The sequence below is a fragment of the Ranitomeya variabilis genome, chromosome 4 (assembly GCF_051348905.1).
Source record: "Ranitomeya variabilis isolate aRanVar5 chromosome 4, aRanVar5.hap1, whole genome shotgun sequence".
NCBI lineage: Eukaryota > Metazoa > Chordata > Amphibia > Anura > Dendrobatidae > Ranitomeya > Ranitomeya variabilis.
Window position 1 is genome coordinate 35,866,657 of NC_135235.1, and position 27,487 is coordinate 35,894,143.

The following is a 27,487-nucleotide window of genomic DNA, read 5'->3' on the forward strand; positions in this document are numbered from 1 at the left end:
TATTGGTCAAAATATACCTAAATTGTATTGCAGATTTCAACAAATATTTAATAGGTTACAGTAGAGTAGGGCCATTTTTCCGGAATAATCTGGTTCGGGTATCACATGACCCCCGTCACATGACCCCCGTCACATGACCCCCGTCACATGACCCCCGTCACATGACCGGGGGGGGCCCACAGTGTCTGAACAGCCCGGGGCCCTGGCTACCCTTAATCCACCCCTGGCTCCGTCCCCAGCCTCACGCCTCATACATTTGCTTTTTGCCATTGAGACTTTTCATGAAAACTTTCCATCTTCTGAATATGTCATCACTCCGGCTTTAATCATCGCCTTCCAGAAAGTCAGTGCTTAAAAATAAGTGTCCTGTGCACCTAGAACTGGGCTTAAATGGAAGACAATTAGGAAGAAGTGATTAGAATCCGAGACCACTAATGAGGCAGCGGCGGAAGTGGAAGAAATCCTGGAATTGCTACATAAACCACATTGAAAAGGATCTGTCACTAGAAATGAGCGAATCACTTCGGGGTGCATCAAATTTGCCTTGAATTAGGGGAAGAAAAAAAATCTTAATTTTTGGTGATTCACCGTGGTGGGCTATCTTAGGAAAATCGCCAACATTATGCTGGATTACAGGGGGCCAGGAAGGGGTTAAAAAATTGTATCCTCACATCTGCTCGTCCTTCCATGTAACCTGTCCCGCCTGTCCTCTGATCGGCTCTTCTGTCTTCCGTTCACTAGACCCCACGCTATTGCTCCACGGTACATCATGTCGCCTAGTAAACCAAAGACCCGGCTAGAAATGGCCAGTGGTCCAAAAAGAAGATCCGATCAGAGGACCAGGGACAGCTAAAAAAAATGGGCGATTAAAAGAGTCTTTGTTCTTTTTTTAATCCCATCTAGATTTCACAGTATAAACTGCATACATTACATAGATTTCCTAGACCTGATGAGGCTGGTGTACTTTACAAATGCGTATAATCATGTATGATCCTTTTAAAAGTTTCCCTCCCTGATATGATCTCTGAGCTAAAACTTAACTCGGAACATGTTCATATTAATATCAGGATTATACAGCTATTCTGACACGAAGTTTCAAAGTAAGCAAACCAGCCTCATCAGGTACACGAGCTGTTTAACTATGAAAGTAGTGCAGATTGCGAAGGCTAAAGACCACCTACAAATATTAATATACAGTGAAAAATCCATTGTAAAATGTTTGTTTTATCGGAATTGCAATGATTTGGTAAAGGAAGCGCAGAACAACATTTTATTAAGACACAAAATTACCTGATAATCGTCTCACTGGAGATTCGGTTTTGCAGTTTCTAATCATTCTACTCTTTCCCATAATGGAAATTTCCCCTTCTTTGACTTTTTTGGGGAGGTTGCTAAGGTGTAAAAATGGACTTGTGCCTCTACAGTGTACGGTGGCCAATCTGAAGAAGCAGAGCTGCAGTGTTAAGCATAGTGGTGACAGAACTAACTTAACTTTTGATATAATCAAAAAGACTGACCAAGTTGAACAAAGTCTATGATCATAGCCGCGTCCTAAAAAGAAGGACTAAAAGAAGGATGTAGCCTCGCACTACTTGGTGGTGGCCTTGTGTACACAATTTGCTAGATAATAACTGCTTTCTCTTTAATAATTCTACAAAGAAAACATATTTCTATACTTTAAATTTTTTTTAATTTTACTAAGACTTATAAAGGTACAAGATATCACCATTTAACTTAAAAATGTCCCCAAATCATAGGGGTTTTTCTCTGCTTGAAATCCTGCCGGTCAGCTTTAATCTATGGGAACTGGAAGTATTTGTATTAGTGATTACTTTTAGTTAATAAAATTGCACTAGGTTTTATTCTGCAATCTTCATTCATTTTTAGACTTTCAAGTGTCCAGTTTGCAGCCTAATCCAATTTTCTCTTATGGGAGTGTCCCTCCCAGTAATATGGGCTGGATGCCAGCTCTGTCTGTATCCAGGGCGCTACTGTCTTCACTTGCTTTCATGCATCAGCACAGCTTCTATCCTGCACTTATTTCCTCCTAGATGAAGCTTCTTTTCTCTGCCATTCCTGATACTGTCTCCCCTTTCTTATCTTGAGATCTGCATACAAACACTCACTGCTGCCATCTCTAACACTGAGAGAAGGGAGAGGGATCGGAGAGAGCGCCAGGAGCAGGAGTGCTGATGGACTTGTATCAGTTTTGCCAAGCACTCAGCTAGATAAAGGACTTACCAAAACTCTGCAGCAGGAACATTTCAGATCATTTGTAAAGAAAATCGTTTAGAAATTTGACAAAACTTTGCATTCAGGAAGAAAATTAACAATAATAAAAAAATTCTGTAAGGTGGTATAAATTGCCTTTAATGCCTGCAGAATGAGAGCTACTCTCTTTACTTGCTTACCCTTATAGAATAGGCTCCATCCCCCAATGCTATCCTTTGAAGAAGTGATAACATTTTTTCCACTGGACAACCCCTTTAAATGTTACAGATTGAATCTTGGCATGTATAACACAGTGGCTACTGCATCGTATTTTGTATGTATATTTTGCAGTCACAGCAGTTTGCGCCTGTTCACACTTGCTTGGTCAGTTTTTGTTTCTATGTAGAATACCGGGGACTATACAGTATGACTGATTGGGAAGTCACTTGCATATGAGGGTTAATGGTGAAGAACAGGAGGATTTTCTCAATTCTGCTCTCCTGTCTAACCAGTCCCAAACCGAGGATTCCCTTCTCCAGTGAGTAAAGTAACAGGACCAACACAATGTCGACTGCACACAGTTATATTCTGCAATCTTCATTCGTTTTCAGATTTTCTAATCTCCAGTTTGCAGCCTGATCCAAGTCTTACATTTTTCTCTTGCGGGAGTGTCCCTCCCAGTAATATAGGCTGGATGTGAGCTCGCTCTATATCTAGGGTGCTGCTGTCTTCTCTTGCTTTCATTTTTATATTTGGCCAAAATATGCAACCATGACTCAAAATATCAACCGATACCTCATGTATTTTATACAATACTTTTCATCTTTTTACTGCACTTTTTTCCATTTTTATGCAGAATGCAGCCATACCTTTTAGTGTTGGTTGGTTTAAATGGGGTGGCTGCCCCTATGGGGTGCACTTGTATAGTGCTGGGCAGCCCGCCTGATCTAATAGTATGGGCACACGTCATCAATAGACTGTAAGCCAGACACGGTGCCCCATGTAAGCCTTGTCTGTGTGCATTTTTAATACTAGGCGACCACCCCTAGCCTAAGATTAAGTGAGTGGTTGCTCTATCTGTATTGTGCACCTGTGGTGCCCCCGCCTCTATCATGGGGGTCTACTGCATCCTGCTAGTGCATTGGTAATCTGACCTCATGTTGGTAAGCCCCTTTCTTTTTCTGAGATGTTTTTAGATTTCCAGGAGGAACGACACAACGCAGACTTCTCTCTTTCTGGCGTCTCCCATTATACATGGAATTCAATTCAGAGTATGATCTGAGTGTAACAGTTTGGAAAAAAAAAAGTTGTTTTTTTTAATGACAAAGTCTGTGTGACATTCTCCATAGGATACGGAGGGCAACTTAAAGTTCCAGAACCCGATGCAAAATCTGTTTATCTGTGTTAATGTTTGTTTTGCAAATAAGTAAAACGTCACAATGTGACAAATACGAGAATTCACTTTATTTTTCAATGTAACAAAGGAGAATAGGACAAGAAAGGAGATTTCCGGAATATTAAGCCCGAACTTTGAGGTCTTGTAAAGCCGCTAAAGCTGCATTTCTTCCGGATGCCCCCATAACACCGCCACCTGAAACAGAGCGAATCATGTATCAGTGTCAGCTAGCAATCACCGTGATGGGAGATCGTCATCATTTACTCCTCATTTCCCACCATACGCCGCCGCTATCTGTTTCCATTTATTGGAAATTAAAAGGGAGCGAATGTCGCTACATTTCTACCAAATTTGTAATATACTGTAAAGCCATATAATGCCAAAAATGTATTTAATAAGATCTGACCATAAAACACAGAATGTTGGGAGAACGGTATGAGTATGGTTGGTGGCAAGATCCCTTTAAGGGAGTGGTTGGCACTGTCACCTTATAGGACTGGGATCCGTGACCTGCTCTCAAATCAAGTAGTTCTCAAACAGCTTTTAGGCCTTCAAAGCATTGAGGCCGAGTACAAGCCATTGTTCTTCGGGCATAATGACTGCACCGAGCCCACTGCACAGGATTTAAAGAGGTTGTTCACCTTTGGGGCCAATTTTTTTTTTGTTCTTAAATGCATATATTTTTGAATAAAAATAATCTTTGTAATTGGGTTTCATTAAGACTTTTGCACCATTTGCCTTCTATAGCCGCTGTGTTGCATGGTTTATTGCTGGCTTCAGAATGAGTTATCTGAGAATTGGCTCTGACGATCCAATGGGAAAGTTTTTGATGGTTTTACATGTCTTTTGCTACTCTCAACAAAGTTAAATGTGCACGGAAGCAAAGAGCTTGTAAAAGCCAAAATGTGCAACATTTTTAATAAAGCCAAAAAAACAAAAAAAAAGGTAAGGGCTGACCCACACGTCCAGATAATTCCGGTACCGGAATAAATCGGTACCGGAGTTATCCGTGTCCGTGTGCCTGGGAACTCACGGAGGCCATACCTGCGGCACACGTGTGCCGCCCGTATGGCGAGTGGGTACCACACGGAGCGTGTGGTACCCACTCTGCATGGTGCTGAAGCTGCGATTCATATGTTCCCTGTAGCAACGTTTGCTGCAGAGAAAATATGAAGAATAGTGTTTAAAATAAAGATCCATGTGTCCGCCGCCCCCCCACCCCCTGTGCGCCCCCCCCGCTGGTCAGAAAATACTTACCCGGATCCCCCGTCGGCAGTCGCTCCTTCCTGGTCTGGCCGCGGCTTACTGTATGCGGTCACGTGGGGCCGATCATTTACACTCATGAATAGGCGGCTCCGCCCCTATTGGAGGTGGAGCCACATATTCATGAGTGTAATCGGCCGCATACAGTAGAGAAGCCGCGGCCAGACCAGGAAGGAGCGACTGCCGACGGGGGATCCGGGTGAGTATTTTCCGACCAGCGGGGGGGCGCACAGGGGGTGGGAGGGCGGCGGACACATGGATCTTTATTTTAAACACTATCATTCATATTTTCTCTGTAGCAAACGCTGCTACAGGGAACATATGAATGGCGGCTTCAGCACCATGTGGGGGGGACAGCGCTTACTGTAGCGCTGTCTCCGGCACGCCACACGGACCCCAGACGGAGAATGTCCGTGTGAGGTCCGTGTTTTACACGGACCCATTGACTCTATTGGGTCCGTGTAAAACGTGCGCTCCCACGAACACTGACATGTCTCCGTGTTTGGCACACGGAGACACGGTCCGCACACGGTCCGCACAAAATCAATGACATCTGAACAGATGCATTGATTTTTATGGGTCTACGTGTGTCAGTGTCTCCGGTACGGGAGGAAACTGTCACCTCACGTACCGGAGCCACTGACGTGTGAAACCGGCCTAATGGGGCTAGATAAAGATTGGGTTTTACTATTATTGTTGATATAAAAAGGGAAAGTTATTGTATTGTTAGAGGCACTATAACTGTTGGGCATTATTACTTTGGGTGGCACAAAGGCGAGATTATTACTTTGGGGGGGCAGAAAGTAACAATTTTTCTCTAAAGGAAATACCGTCAGCCCATAGAAATATCACCTTTGCACAGTAATAATACCACAAAATTCTGCGCCCGCACGTAGTAATAATGCTTTTTTGTGCTTCCCCCCCATAGTAATCATGACCTCTTTATGCCCCACAATAATAGTGCCTCAACTCAAAAAAACATTATAGGCATTGGGTGTATCAGTAGGATCCAAAGCTTCTTTTTTGAGAGTCATGGTGCAGTGTTAGGCTATGTGCACACTTTGCGGATTTTGCTGCGGATCCGCTGCCGATTTGACCGCTGCAGATCCACAGCAGTTTCCCATGAGTTTACAGTACAATGTAAACCTATGGGAAACAAAAAACGCTGTGCACATGCTGCGGAAAAAGCTGTGCGGAAACGCAGCGGATTACATTCCGCAGCATGTCACTTCTTTTCTGCGGATTTTCACCTGCTCCAATAGGAAAATGCAGATGAAAAACCGCATAAGAATCCGCAGTAAAAACCGCGATAAATCCGCAGTAAAAACCGCGACGGGTTTTCACTGCAGATTTTGGAATTCCGCTGCGGAAAAATCCGCAGTGGAATCCGCAAAGTGTGCACATAGCCTCATAGGCACCATTTCGACATACCAATATGTTAGCCAAGCTTTTGTTAGGAGTTAAATATAAAAAAACTATTTCACCTTTTTTACGCCATTTACCAATTACCACAATTGATGTGCGCGCTTTATTGTACAAGCTGTTGCGATTACATGGATGCCAAATATGTCCGTGGTATTTACTGATTTATCATAGAATGTTAGAGTTGGAAGGGACCTCCAGGGTCATCGTGTCCAACCCCCTGCAGGATTCACAGGATTTGTGACACTGATTTATTTTAAAAAAAAAAGTATTTTCCAATATTTTAATTATTTTTGCCATTATTTTTTTTAACTTTGTGGGAAAAGTAAAAAATGTATAACTTACTTTTTAGTTTTTTTTAAGCCATAATGTACTAGTCTGTAGAGATACATCTGTATATAATTACTTTATGGCGGTATAAAGCAAGAATGCCATTTAGATACTTAGGCAGAGAAAATTCTCTCATATACAGCAGTGCAGCCCTGTGGCTCACTGTTATTGTTTCTGCTTTTTACTCATAATGTACTAGTTCATAGACATTCATCTATAGATCAATACATTATGCTTGTATAGAGGAAGAATTCCATTAAAATCGTTAGGCCGGGGTCACACTTACCGTATGGAAAATCGGTCCGAGTCTCCCTGCTGGCTTAATGGGCTGAAATGAGGAAAATTGTTGCGTATTTCTCGCAAGTCACACTGATGGTTCGTGTAGTGTCCAATTTTTTTCTCGCACCCATAGACTTGCATTGGCGAGACTCGGGCGATATACGCGTACAATCGCAGCACGCTGAATATGCCCAAGAAAAAAAACTGTGATGTGAGCTGCCCCATAGATGAACAGTAGTTTGAGGGCTATGCAATGTTTTCTCACATAGCACTCATCTGTATTCTACACTAGTGTGACCCCGGCCTACGGCAAAGAAAATTCTCTCATATACAGCTATGCAGCCTGTGTCTCACTTTTATTGTTTTTTGTCTTTTTTTTCCTGTAATGTACCAGTATATAGCAATACATCTGTATATCAGAACATTATGCCTGTAGAGAGTAAGAATGCAACTTAGATCCTTAGGCAGAGAAAATTCTCTTGCATACAGCAGAGCAGCTTTTGGCTCACTGTTATTGTTTCTGCAACTGTACCCATCATGTACTAGTTTCTAGAAATACATCTGTATATCATTACATTATGCATGTGGAGAAGAAGAATACTATTTAGATCTTTAGACACAGAAAATTCTCTTATACACAGCAGTGCAGCCTGTGGCTTACTTTTATTGTTTCTGCCTTTTTACCCATAATTTACCAGTTTATAGAGATACATCTGTATATCAGAACATTATGCCTGTAAGGAAGAAGAATACCATTTACAGTAGATCTTGGGCAGAGAAAATTCTCTCTTATACAGTAAAGCAACTTTTGGCTCACTGTTATTGTTTCTGCCCTTTTACCCATAATGTACTAGTTTATAGAGATACATTTGTACAGTATATCGGTACATTATGCCTGTAGAGTGGAAAAATACCATTTAGATACTTAGGCAGAGAAAACACTCTCATTCGCAGCCTGTGGCTCACCATTATTTCCATACTTAAAATCCTGATTTTAAGTTTTGTGAAAGCAGATAATGAATTCAATATATAAAATGATGCGCTCTGAACAGTCATCCTGCCAGGAGGGCTCCTCACCCTGTGTTGTCAGACGACAGAACAGGCGATATGTCCGCCCCTGATCGCTGACATATAAGCAATAGACACAACAGAAGTAGCTGTTCAGACGTAACTTTTCAGATGTAAATCAATACATATGAAAACATTTCAGAGTAAACATTTTTCTGGCTGGTACAACGGTAATAAAATGTTATGGTAGCGACCATAAAAACAAATAGTGTCATGTCTGTCATCACTTCCATTTTAGATAATATTTTGCAGTCAGGTCTCGATGTGAGAATGATTTAAAGTGACACATCATAAAGTAATATCATATTGTTAAATCCGCTCTCGTCTGAGCTTCATGAGGGTGGTCATCTGAGAAATGCACAAGCACCTAAAAAATGACACATAAAAGTTATACGGCCGAGAATGGAGCTTGTCAATGTTTAGCATCTCCGCGTCAGGTGTTACGAGGGTTCTGCTCTAACATAAGGTTCACAGAGAAACAAAGAGACTGAGAAATCAGTAACAGCAATGCACATAATCCTTTAGGTTTCCTCACTGTAAGCTGCAGAAAATACATTATATAACGTCTTCCCTGAAAGTAAACATCCACTATTTGGCTTATTGCTGAATTTATTTCTTCATGTATTTTGATAATTTCTCTTTCAAAGTTCCATATCACCTGCAGAAATATGACTTGATAACATTCTGTCTGCTTTCAGCTACCACTAGGGGGCGCTCACTGCAAACTGTTAATACATTGAGATTAATAATGACTAAGTCTGCAGTAAGCTCCCCCTAGTGGTGACAACAGCTAATACTAATTTCATTAATTTCATCAAAGAATATATTTTTTAAGAATATTTTTTTGCAGTTGAGTTTTATTGAAAATTTGGCATTGTTTGGCTTTCCAGGCTTTTTGTGACTGAGCTCATTCTGACAATAAGTTTGTAACTCTGATCTGTCTCCTCTGTGCAGATTTATGACCACAGACCACATCAAGGCTGAGCTGACCTCAATTAACTAATTCTGCAGCCAAAAATATGCAAGGAAAAAAAAGAGCTTGTAAAAGCCAAATGGTCAAATTTACCGAAAAAATTGTCCCAAAAGGTGAACATATCTTTTAAGGCTCCATGGGGCAACTGTATATAATGAAATTATTTACTTTATTCCACACTCACATCATAGTGATGCAAAGCTGTAAAAGCTGTGCTGATGCTATTATCATGGGATCCCGGCATTAACTCACTTTAATCTAGTTATTCTCTTCAAATCCCTTTTAAAGAATAGGGACAAAGTTCAACTGAACATTCATGTGGTCATAAATCAGCTGAGAGGATCTCAGAAGTCGGACGATAAGACTTATAAACTGTCCCATCAGAAAGAGTTCACTGACAGATTCTCAGTGAGCTCATTCTATAGCCAGCAACAGACCGTACAACGTAGAGGTGTCAAACTGCATTCCTCAAGGGCCGCCAACAGGTCATGTTTTCAGGATTTCCTTAGCATTCCACAAGGTGCTGGAATCATTCTGTGCAGGTGATTAAATTATCACCTGTGCAATACAAGGAAATCCTGAAAACATGACCTGTTGGCGGCCCTCGAGGAATGCGGTTTGACACCTCTGCCGTACAACATAGAGGTTGTAGAAGGCAACCAGTGCAACATTTTTAATGAAATAAGGAGTAAAAAGTAATTTTGACATGCATTTAGGTAAAAATAAAATTGCATCCGGAGGTGTACATATCCTTTAAACTTCAACATTAAAAGGTTTCTGAGATTTCCTCTTTTTTCCTACATATAAAGTTTTTTTTCAAAAAGGGAATAGCAATAAGAAGTCATGAATTGCAATGCTGAGGCAAAAAGACAGTCACAGCTAAATGCCCACCTTTGAGAGGTGGCTTCACTGCAACTGGGCGCAATTTTAGAGGAGATATTTTAAACACCTTATTAGGTAGTTTCAAGTAAATGTAAGGGAGTCACTAATTCAGGACCCATCTATTAGAGGCAAGAGTTTATCCAAAGACCATTACTCTCTCTTGGAGGGTACAGCATGTCCAAGCAGCACACAGACAGCCCAATGATTTCTATAAGAATTGTGTAATGCTTCATTTGACCTGTGGTGGCGCTGCAGAGAAATGTAATACTTTATGCAGTGATGCTGCATAGTTACAGGTGGTTACAAGGGATCTAAGTAACAGGACTGCTTGTGTCAATTTCATTAGAGGTTGTTTACATTAGGCTCCTCCTTTAAAGAAATGGTTGTCAGAGATGTCTACAACCGATTTATTCATTAGCGATATTTTTTTTTCTTTGCAGAATTACCGTATCAAAATCAATCATAAAATTTTAAACAAAAGTGCAATTAATGAGGGTTCCTGCTAAACTATATTATGAACTATTAACAAGCCATGTTATAAAGCATTTATTTGAAGGGGACTGCCATGGGAACTCACATAAGTCCAAATAATTTATTACCCTATTAAAATCAGTTGAAGACATGTAATTAATTGAAACTAATCACTGTAGTGTTTTAAGAACATCAGTAAAGTATGTCATGAAACATTGATTGGCCTGTAGAGTGGTGCATAATGAACTACTATTACGGACACTGAAACATTGATTGGTGAGAGATTGCCATGGGTGCTCACTTCAGTCCAAATAATGGACTTTGTCAAATTGAAATCAGTTATAAAACTTGCCACAAATGCGCAATTAAATAGGAGTTACACACTAAACTGTTTTATGAACTATTAATAAGCCATGTTCTACAACATTGATAGGGGACTGCTGATTCAAATAATAGGCAAGTGCACTATTGAAATCAGTCAAAAGAGGTGCAATTAATGGGAGCTACTCACTTTAATGTTTTACAAAACATTAGTGGAATATATTATGAAAAACAGTGAATATTGAATGATGATAGACTGCCACCTGGACTCATACCATTCCAAATAATGGGCTATTGTCCTATTGAAATCAGTTATCAAACTTGCCATAAATATGCAGCTGATTGAGGTTACTCACAATAGTGTTTTATGAAATCAGTAGATCATGTTATAAACAGTGATTGGTGGGATACCGCCATGGGTATCCACACAAGTCCAAATAATTGGTTCATTTTAGCCCTGGAATGATTAAAAACTTCCAGTAATATAATTTAGAAGTGACTACATATTAATTGCACTCAACACTTCTAGCAGTAAAGCCGATTAAAGGAAATTGGGCTCATACATACAAGTACCTAATGATATGTCCTATGAAAAAATTATAAAATACTATGGTGGGAACTGCAGGCTGCAGTTTTATATATTAGACATGAGTTTAATAAACTTGGCACTGTTAAGGCGGATGTAACCATGTAAACCCCATCTCTCTGCCCTCTAATGGTGCAAGGATGTGAATAAACAGCATAGTACCTGGATGCACTCCACTGCCACACATATAAAGACCATGTATTGGAGTTCTATAGTTTGCAAACCCTGGTATCGGTCGGGCAAAATACAACTGGTCCAGAGACATGCTCCCATGGAAAATGTTCTGCAACAAAAAAAGTAGATCTTTTAGGAAAAAAGGAGTGAAACAGCCTTTTTCAGTTAGCAGGTGATGGATAATTTTTTGGCCCTCATTTGCACCTTAGGTAATAAAGAGGTTTATGAGATACTGATATACTATTAGCCCCAGCACTGTAGCAGGGTTGTAACTATAAACAGTGCAAGGGTAGCAGTTGCACAAAAGTTTCCCTGCTAAATAAAACAGAATTTTTTTATTAATTTTAATAATGTTATTTTTTGTAATAAATGAATAATAATAATATATAATATCAAATATATATTTAAAATAAAATATATAATATATAAATAATAAATACAACAAATAAGGAAAAATAATAAATTTGAATAATTGTAAAAATGTAATACATTTTATTAATGGCACATAGTAAATTGAGGTTGAGGGGGCTAATACAGATTTTGCAGATTTGTGCTTGAAACTAGCTTTTCCATTTAAGGGCACCGTATAAAAATATCAATCATTATGGGACCAGAAACTTCAATTTGCATCTCTTGAGGTCCAAGGGGAAGCCATTTGCCGCTTTCCATACAAAATTGAAATATTGCCTTGATCGGTGGGAAAAATGGACCCTATGTATCAGTTATTTTGTAGCATTCTATAGAAAATCTCCCTTTAAATGGGTTCTGCAGCCAAGCTTCAAAATGCAACCTGCCTAAATTATTAAATAAATATTTTTAGACCTGATGAGGCTGGTGTACTTAATTAAAGAATGAATATCATAATGGCTGTATAACCCTTATACATGTGCCTTTTTTGATAGAGCTCATGAGTCCAAATATATTTGGTCTCCACCCACCCAACCTGAGTGACAGCTGCAGCTTGTACTGAGCAGTGCGAGATATCAGCAGCAGGAAGGAGGGACACTGAGGAGTTGTTAGTCAGATTACATGGGCAGAGATTTAGCAGAAGCAGTGAGGACAGGCACTGGGCAGCTGTCAAACATGCTAGGTGGGTGATGATTCAGCAGCAAGGAGGAAAAACACTGAAAAGCCATTAGTTAGGCTAGGTGAGTGAAGATTTAGCAGCAGCAGGAAGGAGGGACTGTCATGAATCCCCAATGGCTAGGGATAGCACAGGACAAGCAAGGTACAAATAAATAACGGACGAGCTCTAGGGTGATGGAACCTGGGCTGACCGCTGCCCTACGCCTGACAAACGCAACTAGAGATAGCCAGGGAGCGTGCCTACGTTGGTTCTAGACGCCACGCACCAGCCTAAGAGCTAACTAGTACTGCAGAGAAAATAAGACCTCACTTGCCTCCAGAGGAATGAACCCCAAAAGATATAGTTGCCCCCTCACATGTATTGACGGTGAAATGAGAGGAAGGCACACACATAGAGATGATATATATAGCTTTAGCAAATTGAGGCCCGCTGTAAACTAGAAAGCAGAAAGATACAAAAGGGGACTGAGCGGTCAGCAAAAAACCCTAATCAAAAAAACCATCCTGAGATTACAAGAACCCATGTGCCAACTCATGGCACATGGGGAGAACCTCAGTCCACTAGAGCTACCAGCTAGCATAGAGACATAATAAGCAAGCTGGACAAAAAACCAAACAACTGAAAATCAGCACTTAGCTTATCCTGAAAGATCTGGGAGCAGGTAGGCAGGAACCAAACAGAGCACATCTGAATACATTGATAGCCGGCAAGGGAATGACAGAAAGGCCAGGTAAAATAGGAAACACCCAGCCTCTGATGGACAGGTGGAAACCAAAGGCCGCAACCCACCAAAGTCACCCAGTACCAGCAGTAACCACCAGAGGGAGCCCACAAACAGAATCCACAACAGGACACTGAGGAGCTGTCAATAGAGATTTAGCAGAAGCAGGGAGGAGGGACACTGGACAGCTGTCAAACATGCATAGCGGGCAAAGATTCAGCAGCAAGGAAAAGGAGCACTGAGGATCAATCAGGCTAGGTGAGTGAAGATTTAGCAGCAGCAATGAGGAGGGACACTGAGGAGCTGTCAGTAGAGATTTAGCAAAAGCAGGGAGGAGGGACACTGAGGAGCTGTCAGTAGAAATTTAGCAGAAGCAGGGAGGAGGGACACTGAGGAGCTGTCAGTAGAGATTTAGCAGAAGCAGGGAGGAGGGACACTGAGGAGCTGTCAGTAGAGATTTAGCAGAAGCAGGGAGGAGGGACACTGAGGAGCTGTCAGTAGAGATTTAGCAGAAGCAGGGAGGAGGGACACTGAGGAGCTGTCAGTAGAGATTTAGCAGAAGCATGGAGGAGGGACACTGAGGAGCTGTCAGTAGAGATTTAGCAGAAGCAGGGAGGAGGGACACTGAGGAGCTGTCAGTAGAGATTTAGCAGAAGCAGGGAGGAGGGACACTGAGGAGCTGTCAGTAGAGATTTAGCAGAAGCAGGGAGGAGGGACACTGAGGAGCTGTCAGTAGAGATTTAGCAGAAGCAGGGAGGAGGGACACTGAGGAGCTGTCAGTAGAGATTTAGCAGAAGGAGGGAGGAGGGACACTGAGGAGCTGTCAGTAGAGATTTAGCAGAAGCAGGGAGGAGGGACACTGAGGAGCTGTCAGTAGAGATTTAGCAGAAGCAGGGAGGAGGGACACTGAGGAGCTGTCAGTAGAGATTTAGCAGAAGCAGGGAGGAGGGACACTGAGGAGCTGTCAGTAGAGATTTAGCAGAAGCAGGGAGGAGGGACACTGAGGAGCTGTCAGTAGAGATTTAGCAGAAGGAGGGACACTGAGGAGTTGTCAGTAGAGATTTAGCAGAAGCAGGGAGGAGGGACACTGAGGAGCTGTCAGTAGAGATTTAGCAGAAGCAGGGAGGAGGGACACTGAGGAGGTGTCAATAGAGATTTAGCAGAAGCAGGGAGGAGGGACACTGGACAGCTGTCAAACATGCATAGTGGGCAAAGATTCAGCAGCAAGGAGGAGGAGCACTGAGAAGCTATCAATCATGTTAGGAGAGTGAAGATTCAGCAGCAGCAGGGAGGAGGATCACTGAGGATCAGTCACTCACGCTTTCAGAGATGATTATACAGCCATTCTGACATAGATTTTCACTATAAGTACACCAGTCTTTTCAGATTGAAGAGATCTATTTAATAATTATCTAAAAATCTATTTGCATTGTGAAATCTGGTGACAGATTCTCTTTAAATGTTGTACGACAATATTTTGGCTATCGGCTATAAGGCGCTACTTAGAAAAAAACATTAGTAATGTGTGAGTCTTTCTTATAATGGTTCATTGGTCATAATAATCTGAGCCTAATTATTACTTCCCTTTATTTGAGTCATCAACATTACAAACCAATGACTGCAGATGGTGATCCTATACGCATACTGCCGATGAGCCCATTTCAATGACCACAGCCATGACACTGGAAACGTCATATAGATGGGTTCACATAAATTATGTGGGAAATGTTGCATTTTATTTCTACAGTATCATCAGCTCAAGTAAGAAACAGAAGGTACATACTCCTCCGGAGAGACCGAATATCCTTTCCAGATCCGGTGGCGTGAGGACGTCTCTGCCTATCACCGACGCTTTGAAGCCGGGAGCATATTTCTCTATCCAGTCGAACACTAATAAGGAAAACATAGAACATTACATTGACAAGATGTTTTTTTTTTTTTAGATTTCACTTGTGGACCTAGTCGTGCAGATTATGATATTGTGAAGCCGGCACGCGGCGGTCCAGAGCGCCCATCTCCTACAATGAAGTGTTATTCCTCCGCCATAAAATTACAGATATAGATCAAGTATATTGCTGTGCAGCGAGGGAGGGCCGGGAAACTTTCCCAGTCTCTTTCCTCTCACTGCCCTTAGACAACATTTGTTCTTCTAATTATATTTCCACTTACAACAGAACTGTTCTCTTTAAGAATCGTTAGCTTCTTACATTAACCATTTATCTCTCGGAATGTAGACGTTTAAATCTTATTTCTGGGTGTGGATTCAATCAAGTCCATCTTTTCAAAGAAGGAAAGGCTTCTCCTACCTCCGGCGGAGCTTCAGGTAGGAAGGATAAACATTTTTGGTCCATTTAGACTAGCCGATTTCACCGACTGGTTAGATACAAGTTGATTGGCGCTTATTTACTGGCCTGTTTACGCAGACTGATGGGAACCGTTACATTTTGTCACATCAGTGTCTGTCATCAGGTGCTGCCATATTCATTCTGCGGGTGGTGCCGGTGATGGAGGCAACATACAGTCATTGAGGCTAGTGTGGCTAGGACCTGTGATGTTGTCCAGTCTGGAATTATAGGTGTATGTGCTGCCTAGCTAGAGTAATCATCCCCCTGTTTTGGCCAACAGGACAGCACCACACCTTATTCAAACTCCCAGCTTATTAATAAAAGTTGCCAGTTATAGTTAATACAAGCTTTGGTTCACTTCAGATGTTCAGCTTATGCTTAGCCTGTTTTGACCTTGTCCCGTTTTTTGCTGATTCTTTTGTCTTATGATTTTGTCTCTCGCCTTCCAACCTGGTTTTGACTCGGTGACCTGACCATTCTTTCCAGCTTGCTCCATCGGCTCCGAGGTCTCAACCCAGGGGCCCTATGACCACATGCCTTTACAGGGGTTACATGGTGAAGACCAGGGATCTCCTGGGACCTAATAGTTAGAGTAGCCAACACAAAAACCTTTCCATAGAAATCCTATTTAAAAAGGCAATGTTCTGCTGATAATGATTTTCATGACGACATTTAGCATTATGTGAGCACTGGCATGTTAACACGGGCTGGAAATTGAAATCGAGTGGTTCTACAAACACTCATTTGTCGATTATCGTCTAAATGTGCCATTTTTGGATCATAGAATGACTGCCTTTTTAAAGAAAAACATGGCTGACCAGAGTAGCCTATGTCAATCAGACAGCTACTTCCTCTCAATACATGAAAGCTTTCTCACTTTGATATGGTAGGAAATTTTGTCACAAAACTATGACCCCCACCCACTATTGATCCATTTACACAGTGAGCTGTGAGATGCAAGTTCTTGAAATTGATGTGGTTACCTATTTGTAATTATTTCTGGACTGGACAAAATTTTCCCAAGAAATGAAAATAGAATAAGATAATAAGAGACCAAGTGCATCATTGAGGCCTACGGTTGACTGCCTGGATCACTAGTGGTAGATAAACTCACCCTTGATTTTTGATGTAGAAAACTAATGTTTCACCTGATTTCTCTAGTTTTTCACTTCTAGGCAGCCATAGATTAGATACTTCCATTAGAAGGAGCTAGAAGGGAAGGGAAAGTGAGGAACATGCAGGGACTATGCAGAAAGTGAGGAGCATGCAGGGACTATGCAGAAAGTGAGGAGCATGCAGGGACTATGCAGAAAGTGAGGAGCATGCAGGGACTATGCAGAAAGTGAGGAAAGTGAGGAGCATGCAGGGACTATGCAGAAAGTGAGGAGCATGCAGGGACTATGCAGAAAGTGAGGAGCATGCAGGGACTATGCATGTCTCTACAGCTTGGGTGACTATGAAACAATGAGAGCTTCATAGTTGCTAAGCCTGGTTATCCTTACCAGATCATCTGGCTCCATAAAGTAATAATAGCCACAGAATTTTCTTGGAACTTTGCACAATTAGCAAAATTTTAATTTATTTTGCTTTTCCGATCCACCAAAAAGCCACTATTTTTATAAGTTCCGCCAGTCTGCAGGGATGGCGGACCTTGGATAATCTATGTCATGTTTTGTTATTAGTTTTAACGCTTAGCGTAGATGTAAGAGGGGTGCAGTTATTTATGGTCACAATTTGGTTAGCATCTTATAGGGTTTAGATCATAAACCGATTATGCTAATGCCCGCCTCTTAGATTAACATTAAATATTCATCTGACGATTAGAAATCCTTCAGTGCGGCATTTTGCATTTCTCAGTCCCGTGTGACCAAGTAACAGAAAATAAAATGTAAAGTTTATGAAAATCGGACAGAGTGCACTCATCCATGCCTTCTTTTGTAACTATACAGGACCAACATCAGATTTATGAGAGTCCTAAGGCCGCGTGTCCACGTTCAGGAAACGCTGCGTGTTTGACGCTGCGTGGGGCCGCAGCGTCAAACACGCAGCGTCCAGATGTTCCAGCATAGTGGAGGGGATTTTATGAAATCCCGTGTCCACTATGCGTGGAAAACCGCACGCGGCGGGCCTGCGATTCCGGACATGCTGTGCGTCTTTTCAGATCGCAGCATGTCCGTGTTCCTTGCGGCAACGCTGCGCCGCCGCAAGGAATAACACAGGGCCCTATGCGAGGGGTGCGATGATACCGGATGTGTGCAGTGAACACATCCGGCATCATCGCGTCCCAGAAGGGGGCGGGGCTTAGCGCCGAGCGGGTTTGCCCCCCCGACGATACCGCCGGCCATCCTGATCGTGGACACGTACCCTTAGGCGACAGAGTCTGTCTTCGCTCTCAATTTGTCCTCCTCTTTGCCTCCCCAAAAGCTAGAACTTTTTTGTTTTATAGAGTAGTAAAAGGCTTATTTTTTTCATTATGAGTTGTAGTTTTTATTGGCCATATGACTTTCTGATCATTTTTTTACTAAATTTTTTGGGGATGCAAGGTCACCATAAATTAGCAATTCCACCATTTCAATTTTTTTTTTTGTCGGTTTGGCTAGGATAATTATTATTATATTTTATTAGTTTTGACAGTTATGCATATGACAATAGCAAATGGGTTATTTTGAAAATATATCTCTTTAGATTGCAATAAAAGTTGAGTTCTTTGAACTTTTATATATTTTTTTTAAATATTTTTCTTTGTTTTTTTTACAGTGCTCGACTCTGCAGTGACATTCTAAAATGTCACTGCAAAGAAGCAGAAAAAAATGACAGCAATATTTAAGGGGTTGCTGTGATCAGAGCTAGGTCCGAATACAGCGCTTAGATTTGTCTGCTGGCCATACAACACACCCCACACCCATGCACCCGCAGGCACAATTCATTTTTTTTTAAAGAAAAATCTGTTTTTTACTCCCCCTCCACGGTTCCAGCGCTGAATCTCCACCGCTTGTTACCGATGTTTGTAACTGTGTTCATAGCTGATGTTACATTGAGAGCGCTGCAGCCAATCAGTGAACTCAGAGCTGCAGACAATTACATAAACACACAAATTGCTGTCCAAAGTCAGTGTAGGGTAACAAATATAAATCACAGATTGCCGAAAGGCAAATAATTCCTAACTCAAGACCGTAAAATGTAACTTTTAATTAATACTACTAAAGGAAATATTAAAGCTTGCACTGGTCAGTTTGACATAAGGGGCACTAAGGTGCTACAATTGGCGAGTCCGCGCTGTGCACAGTGCGTGCACTGGGGGGATCCATAATTCTGCAGTCACGTACCGTCACACTTATCGATTTGGACAGGACTTTAACCAAGTCTAAACCACTATGTCCTCTGCCAGTATAAAATGACTCTGATTTCCAGGAGGTCTCAGATCTACAACCTTAAATTATATGCAAGTTACCGAAAATGAGGAAGCGGAGCGGGGACATTGCACAATGTGTATTCATGGCGAGAGTGTTAGGAACACAGACTAGAAATATTCTCCGCAGTAAAGAGATTAAAGAATTTCTTTATAAACCCGGGATAATCCTCAAACCATGTTATTATCCCGGACAGCAGCGCTTTGTATGGACTGCAGCATGTTTATTGGATTGTGCTGCAATTTATGGCTGTAATACGGGCGCCCTACTAGTGTGCACCAGCTTGTATCTGGCAGCACAATGAAGAAACCGTGATTTAATGGTGCAGCCCTCATAAGACTACATACTGTACACTGGCAGAAGATCCTATGAAAAGCGATAATTATATTTATTTAATTCCCAGTTGGAACAATCATTACAGAGGCAGCCATCTATAGCGGACACGAAAAATACATGGGCAGTCTATTGTTTCTTGTGGAATGCTGTGCAATACTTCATATGTCCTGCGGGGGCACTGCAGGGAAATGAAACACTTCTTGCCATATCGATTTTCTCCACAGCTGATCACTCTATTTCCCGGCACTCTGTTATAAGCTTCTTTTATTAATTCTGAGTTACTAGAGGGGAAGTGTTTCCTTTTTCTGGAACCTCTTCTCTTGGCCAGATTGGGGAGCAATTATAAAGATTATCCCGAGCTATGGGAGACCTGCATTAAAGGGAATCTGTTAAACATGTTTTTGCTGTGTAATCTGAGAGCAGCATGATGTAGGAGCAGAGAAACCTGATTCCAGCGATGTATCACTTACTAGGCTGAGTTTTTTTTATTTCAATAAAATCAGTGTTTTATCAGCAGGAGATAATCACTACAGGACTAGGTGTCTTGTGCCTCCTGGTCCAACCACACGACCACCAATGATTAGCTGCGTTCTGTGAAAACACAGAAAGCAGCCAATCGTTGGTGTGGGCGGGGTTATACACAACTCAGCATTCCGAGCTCTGCTAAATCTGCAGCAAAGAATACTGTGATTGTATCACAACTGCTGCACCCAGCAAACTAAGTGATACATCGCCAGAATCAGTGTCTCTGTCCCTACATCATGCTGCAGAGTAATTGTCAGATTACATTGCAAAAAAATGCTGATAGATTCCATTTAAATAAACAGCTCATTGATTTGAATGGGTAATACTTGTTAGAAAACTCTTATCAGATTTTACCAGTAAGTAGGAATTGTCTAATAAGGGCAAAACTGTAGAAGGGCAGTACTTTTGGTGGTGGTATTGCGGGGTAAACAATGATGCCTCATGAGTCAGGAGTTCACCATTTTTTGTTCCTTTTTCTGTGGACATATATGTGTGCACACAATTCTGGGTAAATTCCAGGAAGTTCATCTATATGAAATACTCTAGTTTTGGGCTTATTTTTACACTTGTAATTCAGGATATGGACGTTGCATAGCCATGAATTACACAAGTGATATGAGTGTAATGCTCTCTATCCCCTGCGGAGGCGCTGCAGGGCATTTGAACACTTGCTGCTAGGCTCTCCCACAGATCACAGCTGATCACTGGGTATCCGAGCAGTTGTATCCTATGTAATCAGTTTCTTTGTGGTGAGTCGCTCTGACAATCGAGGTTTTACTATAGCCCATAGTGCAAGTTAAAGGGGTTTCTCAGTTGAAAACGAGTCATCATCTATCCTTCGCATCACTTGTGACTTGTTGCTTAGGTTGGAGGACTGCTGGAACCTGCAGCAATTGGCCGAATTGGGCACTTTTATCTCTGGTAGAATTGAATAGCCATGCACATGCTCCACCGGCGCTCCATTACATCCCTAAGGGGTTGTGCTTGGCTTTTTCCAGCAGTCCCATAGAGGATGAATGGAGCAGCGGTCGGGCATCTGACCTGCCACGCAGTTTTGTAACAGAGATGAAAATTCCCCATTTTGCCTATTGGTTTCAGGTCGCAACGGTCAGACACCCATCGATCAGCAAATTACCGTATTTTTTGGACTATAAGACGCACTTTTTCCCAACCAATTTGGGATGAAAATGGGGGTGAGTCTTATAGTCTGAATGTAGCTTACTGAGCAAGGTCACAGGAGGCAGGAACAAGGTTGCCGCTGCGGGAAGAGTGGGGTGATGTTGCGGGCCCTGGGCTGGGAGAACTGGGCGTCCCAGCAATGCAATGCAGGAGCACAATCCCCGCTGCCCACATTGACCTCGTGGTGGGCTTCAGGAAAATGGCGTCGGCACATGCACAGATTTAGATCGCGGCTCAACGATGAGCAAAGAGATATCAATCTGTGCATGCGCCAACTTCGGTGCCATTTTACTGAGGACCACCGAAAGATCAATGTGGGCAGCAGGGACTCTTTCATTGCCTCGCACAACTGGAACACCTCCTTCTCCCAGCCCAGGGCTCACAGTACTGCCCCACTCCTGTTGTCATATGACATAAATGTGACCCTGCTTCTGCCTCCTGTGACCCCGCACCACTGCCACCCACCGCTAAGCTACATTTGGACCATAAGACACACCGGTGACCACTGACATGCCTCATCCTGATGACAGGTTAAACATTTTGTTTCCTATTTTCCTCCTCTAAACTTAGGATGCGTCTTATAGTCCGAAAAATACGATATCACCAACGCCGCATATATGGTGATAACTTGTTTTAATGGACAACCCCTTTAAGTATGTATTAAGCGTCCATAGAAAAAGCAACATGAAAAAACATGTAGAAGGAAATACGTGAACTAGTTATGTAATGAATGTTGGCTTACAGACTAAATCTGAAAGTCGTGACTTTATCAGTGTCTGCTCTTTCCTGATGTAGTAAATACAATTTAGCTATTATAGCAGCTCAAAATGTAAAACTCGTGTTTGTGATATTCTCTGACCGCAGGATTGCATTACGTAAATAATGAATGGCTGCAAGGATGAGCGGCGTTTGTCATCCATACAACCTCTGCCAATGGGACGTCTTCTGCTTTGTACATGATCAGATGTAAGGGGAAAAGACAATAAAATATAATAAAGAAAAAATAAAAACTTTTTTTGGAGATCAACAGTATAACAAGTTTTATAACAAAATTAGGATCTGCTTGTAAACTCCAGCAATGGTGGTCTGGTCAATGTGGCCTCGGAATAGTGCAGAAGATGATGGAAGAATAGGGCCAGGTATGGGAACGATCACAAAAAAAAAGACACATTGGCCTATTACTATTTTCCATCTCTCAACTATCCGGGCTTACATTTCGCACACCGGCTCCTAACCACTGAGCCTCAAATCACAAGAGCATGCAGACCATAGAGTCAAACCATGTGACTGCTATGGAGCCATTGGAGAGAGGGGGTCCTGCCCTGGTTGACCCTCTCTCACATTGCCTTGATACTGGCAAGAACCTGTGCAGGACTTCCCTCTGCAGAACAATTGCATTTTTAGCAGGAGTTTGAAATATTGGTCCAAGGAGAATGGAGAGGGAAACAAGCACAGGATGCTTCTCTGTTGGGCAACAATGGGGCTTTTCTTTATGTATGCCAATATTTTCTCAACCTGTAAAAATGCTGAAAAGTGCCCCTTTTATGCAAAATTTGCATAAGCCACATCTCTTTGCTTCCCCATCATCTAAGCAGTCCCCAGAGGAATACGACCCTTGGGAAATCTGCATTGAGGATACGTTTTATACTTTTGGGTAACCATGAGGGTCCCATAAATGTCACATGGTAGTAATGGAATTAGTGACCTGATATGTTCAGAGAAGCTGATGACCCTCACACCCTAGGACCCGTGTGTGACAACCTAAAGCCTTTGCACCTTGTATAGATACCATCATTCAAAGATTGCTAAAAATCACAGTAGAAATAAAAAGTTTTGGAAATCTTTTTTTTTTCTCTTTGAATGTTAAAGATTTTGTTTCTGCAGCTCACAGCTGCCGGGCGGACTAATTCTTTCCATATTACAGGTACCTTAGAAGAAGGCAATCAGCTGATATCGCTGGGGGAACCACAAAGCCAATGCTAATTTTCTCTGCTGTACCAATACTGGGGTATCGGAGCATTGAACGTCGCTGAATGCCAGCTGTTCCAGAGAGCAAAGAGCCGCCATGGAGAAGGCTCCGCTCTGACTATTAGGGGGCGATCGCTCACATTTGCAGCTGCTTATCTATTGCAAAAAAAGGGGAAGAGTTAATAAAATATTGTTTACCACTATCTGCATATTTATTCCTTTCGTCTTCGTTCCACTGCCGCCCATCACTCAGGGTGTACGGGGTGTACTGCGAGAAGATGGAAATAACGTGACATCCCGGGGGAGCGAGGGTCGGGTCCAGCGATGACGGAATGCAGAGCTCAATCATCGGCCTGTGAAGAGTATGAGACCGTGAACTCCATCACATGTCATGTCTTCACAAACTTAGTGTCATTTGCAAAACAGTCCGTTCCTATTCCCGGACAACAAATTCGACTAATTATCCCCCTGTCCCCATCGCCAATTCTTCATGGAGGGGAGCAGAGACTGCCTGTCCTGATGCAAGAAATCTGTACAGGTGAGGCTGCTATGACATCTCAGTAGGTGCAGCAGGTTCCTATGCAGAGGGCAGCAGACAAGATTAGTTTGTCACCTGTTGCTACGCTCTGCATAGGCAGCAACTAAGACAGCATAGCTCTCAGCATGATGAAGTGACCTCTCCCCTCACCTGCTGATGAAGTTGTTTGAAATGTAAAAAAATGTCCACTGGAAAAAAAAGTTTTCACGTACTTTTTCAAACCCTTGCTAAGGTTGGGGTCAAGATTAGGGATAGACTTGGGTTAAACGTAAGATTAGTTCTAGGATTAGGGTTAGTATAATGATTATAAATAGTGCTAGACTTAGGTTTAGGGCTTGGGTAATAAAATACATAAGAACACAAAAATGTAATAAAAAAAAGAAAAATATATAAAACAAATATTTAACTTTATTTTTAACATTTTTTATTTCATCAAAAAAGCAGAAAAGAACCAGAAGGTCAGATGACAAACTACAGGTGCTTCTCACAAAATTAGAATACATACATGTCAGTCGGCCAACATTTCAGATTTTAAAATCATTTTTCAAGATGGTGTTATAAAGTATTCTAATTTACTGAGATAATGACTTTTGGGTTTTCATTGGCTGTAAGCCATAATCATCAACATTAACAGAAATAAACACGTGAAATAGATCACTCTGTGTATAATGACTCTATATAATATAGGAGTTTCACTTTTTTGTACTGAGATAAAGTAACGTTTTGATAATATTCTAATTTTGTGAGAAGCACCTGTAATTTTGGGGTGTGGGTCAGGGAGGGCTGTAACTTTTTCTTAGTTATCTGCAGGTTTTCATTTGTACAGCCCTAATAGCTGTTTATTTTGGTCCGAGGTCTCCAGACCTGAAATAATAATAAACGGACGGGAACAGCTTGAAAATGCATTAAAAAACAAGGAAAGTCCCAAGTTGGAGACCATTTCTCTTTTCTGTTGCCAAAAGGTATATAGGTCTCTATTTTACATACATGTATTCTAAAATCCACCAATTCCTTTAATATAGACTCCCCCCCCCATGCTTTACACTGCAGCTTTGCTTGTCTTTAATCGCTATATATATATACATAGGTCCCAGCCTTTGCTTTCTAAATACTTTGCCCATGGGAGACTTTGCCCATGGGAGACTTTACCGTCCAGACGGCCGCCCCTTACTGGCATCCTCATAGGCCTTATTAAGCAGCTGCATTTCCTCACTGTTCAGATGGATGGAGCAGCGGTGATGGGGCAGAGGTTTCCCATCCGATGTGTTGGGTATAGACAGGAAGTTTGGTAGCCGATCAACAGCCACTAAAATAAAGAGAAAACTTTTTATATCGGATTCCTGGCTAAACAAATGTTATTCTTTACATAATTAAATGTTATGCTAATTTCTGAACTCCAAATCCATTGACACGCCCCAAATGCACTTCCAGGCTAATTTGCATGTGGCTTTGAAGCTTGATTTCTCAGCTCTGTTACATCGGATGACTACAAGACTGGTATCATATTTATTGTTGTACTAAGACCTATACGGACAGACCCCTGGTTTCAGTGGGCAAATATTCCCTTTAAATTGACCAATCTATAACTTATTGAACTGTTCTCTTTTGTTAGGTCATTAAAAAATGAAAATCAGCTTTTACGTTTTAAAGCTGTGTAACAATACAAATGCTGCCGTAGAAGGTAAACCCATCTCAACGACCAGCCTAGAAATTCTCCTCCTGTTCCCGATTACCTACTGTACATAACTAGGCAGTTCAGAAGTATGGAATAGCTGGGTGACAACTCTTCTACTTTCTCTTGTGCCATTCTGTTGGGGTTTTGCAGAAATATTCAAGCTGTTCTAACCTAAGGATAGACCATCAATGTGCTTCAGAGGTATCTCCAAACACTGGGACTCGTACAACCACAGGAGAGGGAAGACTTCAGTGATCTTCATTAAAAGGAATGTGTCATCAGAAAATGATCTACTGTATAAATCAGGTATTTATGTTTCAAGTAATTTTTCTTTAAATTATGATATTTTTTTCATATCACTAGCTGTATAAAAGAAAACATCTTGCAATTTTCCCAACAACCAATAGGACTCATACTTCTTGATCTGTAATAATCTTATCGTCATTGTAGGAAGGATTACAATGAAATGTACCAACTCTATATACAGTAGATAACACAGGATCCACCATTCACAATAGATGATGTCACAGCTCACCTCCTCCTCCTCCTGTACAATGTCTGATAACACCTCTATATACAGTAGATAGGATCCACCATTCACAATAGATGATGTCACAGCTCACCTCCTCCTCCTCCTGTACAATGACTGATACCACCTCTATATACAGAAGATAACACAGGAGCCACCATTCACAATAGGTGATGTCACAGCTCACCTCCTCCTCCTGTACAATGACTGATAACACCTCTATATACAGTAGATAACACAGGATCCACCATTCACAATAGATGTCACAGCTCACCTCCTCCTCCTGTACAATGACTGATAACACCTCTATATACAGTAGATAACAGGATCCACCATTCACAATAGATGTCACAGCTCACCTCCTCCTCCTGTACAATGACTGATAACATCTCTATATACAGTAGATAACACAGGATCCACCAGTCACAATAGGTGATGTCACAGCTCACCTCCTCCTCCTGTACAATGACTGATAACACCTCTATATACAGTAGATAACACAGGATCCACCATTCACAATAGGTGATGTCACAGCTCACCTCCTCCTGTACAATGACTGATAACACCTCTATATACAGTAGATAACACAGGATCCACCATTCACAATAGGTGATGTCACAGCTCACCTCCTCCTCCTGTACAATCCCGGACCCATTTAGGGCGTTAGGGGAGTGCAGGGAAAGGCTTAGGTTTGAGCTCAGGACCATCCCTCATTCCCTACCGGTAGGGCCTTCCTCTTCCCATTTCCATCCCATTGAGTGTGTGTGTTGTGCCATCCGCTGTCCGACCCCCAATACCGTGACAGAAATATTCTCCTATGCAAGTCCAAAGAGTCAGAACCAATCTACTGCTGTCTATGTCCATATGGACTTGTGGTCAGTGTGAAAACTAAAAAAAAACAACAAAGTTTTTTCTTTTCATACTGGTAGTAATATGAAAATAGAAAAACACAGTGTCAACATTTTAAAAATATATATATATACTAGCTGTACTACCCGGCTTCGCCCGGGTTAATGACTGCTGTTAGCAAAATAGAATGTGTTAACAAAAATTTATTCTGCACACAAAAACCACAAAACAAATAGATAGAAATGTAATTATTAAAAGGCAAAAACTAAGCAAATAGAAGCATTTCACAACATATATTAGCTTTGTTATACTGAGAATGTCTTTGTTGCCTATATTAACCAATCAGAGCTCAGGTTAATTAACTGTAGCAAAATAGAAGCTGAGCTGTGATTGGTTGCTATTGGCAGCCTGATAAATCCCCAGCCAACAGGAAGCCCTCCCCCCTGGCAGTATATATTAGCTCACACATACACATAATAGACAGGTCATGTGACTGACAGCTGCCGTATTTCCTATATGGTACATTTGTTGCTCTTGTAGTTTGCTTATTAATCAGATTTTTATTTTTGAAGGACAATACCAGACTTGTGTGTGTTTTAGGGCGAGTTTTATGTGTCAAGTTGTGTGTGTTGAGTTGCGTGTGGCGACATGCATGTAGCGACTTTTGTGAGATGAGTTTTGTGTGGCGACATGCGTGTAGCAACATTTTGTGTGTTGAGTTGCATGTGACAGGTTAGTGTAGCAAGTTGTGTGCAGCAAGATTTGTGCATGGCGAGTTTTGCGCGTGGCGAGTTTTATGTGTGGTGCATTTTGAGTATGTGCAAGTTTTGTGTGAGGCAACTTTTGCATGTGGTGCAACTTTTGTACATGTGGCAATTTTTCTGTGTGTGCAAGTTTTGCATGAGGTGAGTTTTCCATGAGGTGAGTTTTGCACGTGTGGCGAGTTTTG

The 27,487-nt window shown here is 41.7% G+C and overlaps 1 protein-coding gene across 2 annotated transcripts in view; it reads right to left on the reverse strand.

Annotated features, from left to right (window-relative positions):
- Positions 1-3,656: 3,656 nt before the first annotated feature.
- The window catches only part of PYROXD2 (pyridine nucleotide-disulphide oxidoreductase domain 2), an 85,698-nt gene continuing 61,867 nt past the window's right edge, over positions 3,657-27,487 (reverse strand). The window contains exons 12-16 of one of the 2 annotated variants that reach the window (XM_077257043.1): positions 24,635-24,791; positions 23,146-23,300; positions 14,968-15,074; positions 11,365-11,485; positions 3,657-3,802 (exon numbers count right to left, since the gene is read on the reverse strand). In XM_077257043.1, coding sequence (XP_077113158.1) covers positions 3,729-3,802; positions 11,365-11,485; positions 14,968-15,074; positions 23,146-23,300; positions 24,635-24,791 — 614 coding nt within the window. In that variant the 3' untranslated portion in view covers positions 3,657-3,728. The remainder of the gene's footprint in view (positions 3,803-11,364; positions 11,486-14,967; positions 15,075-23,145; positions 23,301-24,634; positions 24,792-27,487) is intronic. The other variant, XM_077257044.1, reaches the window with a different exon arrangement.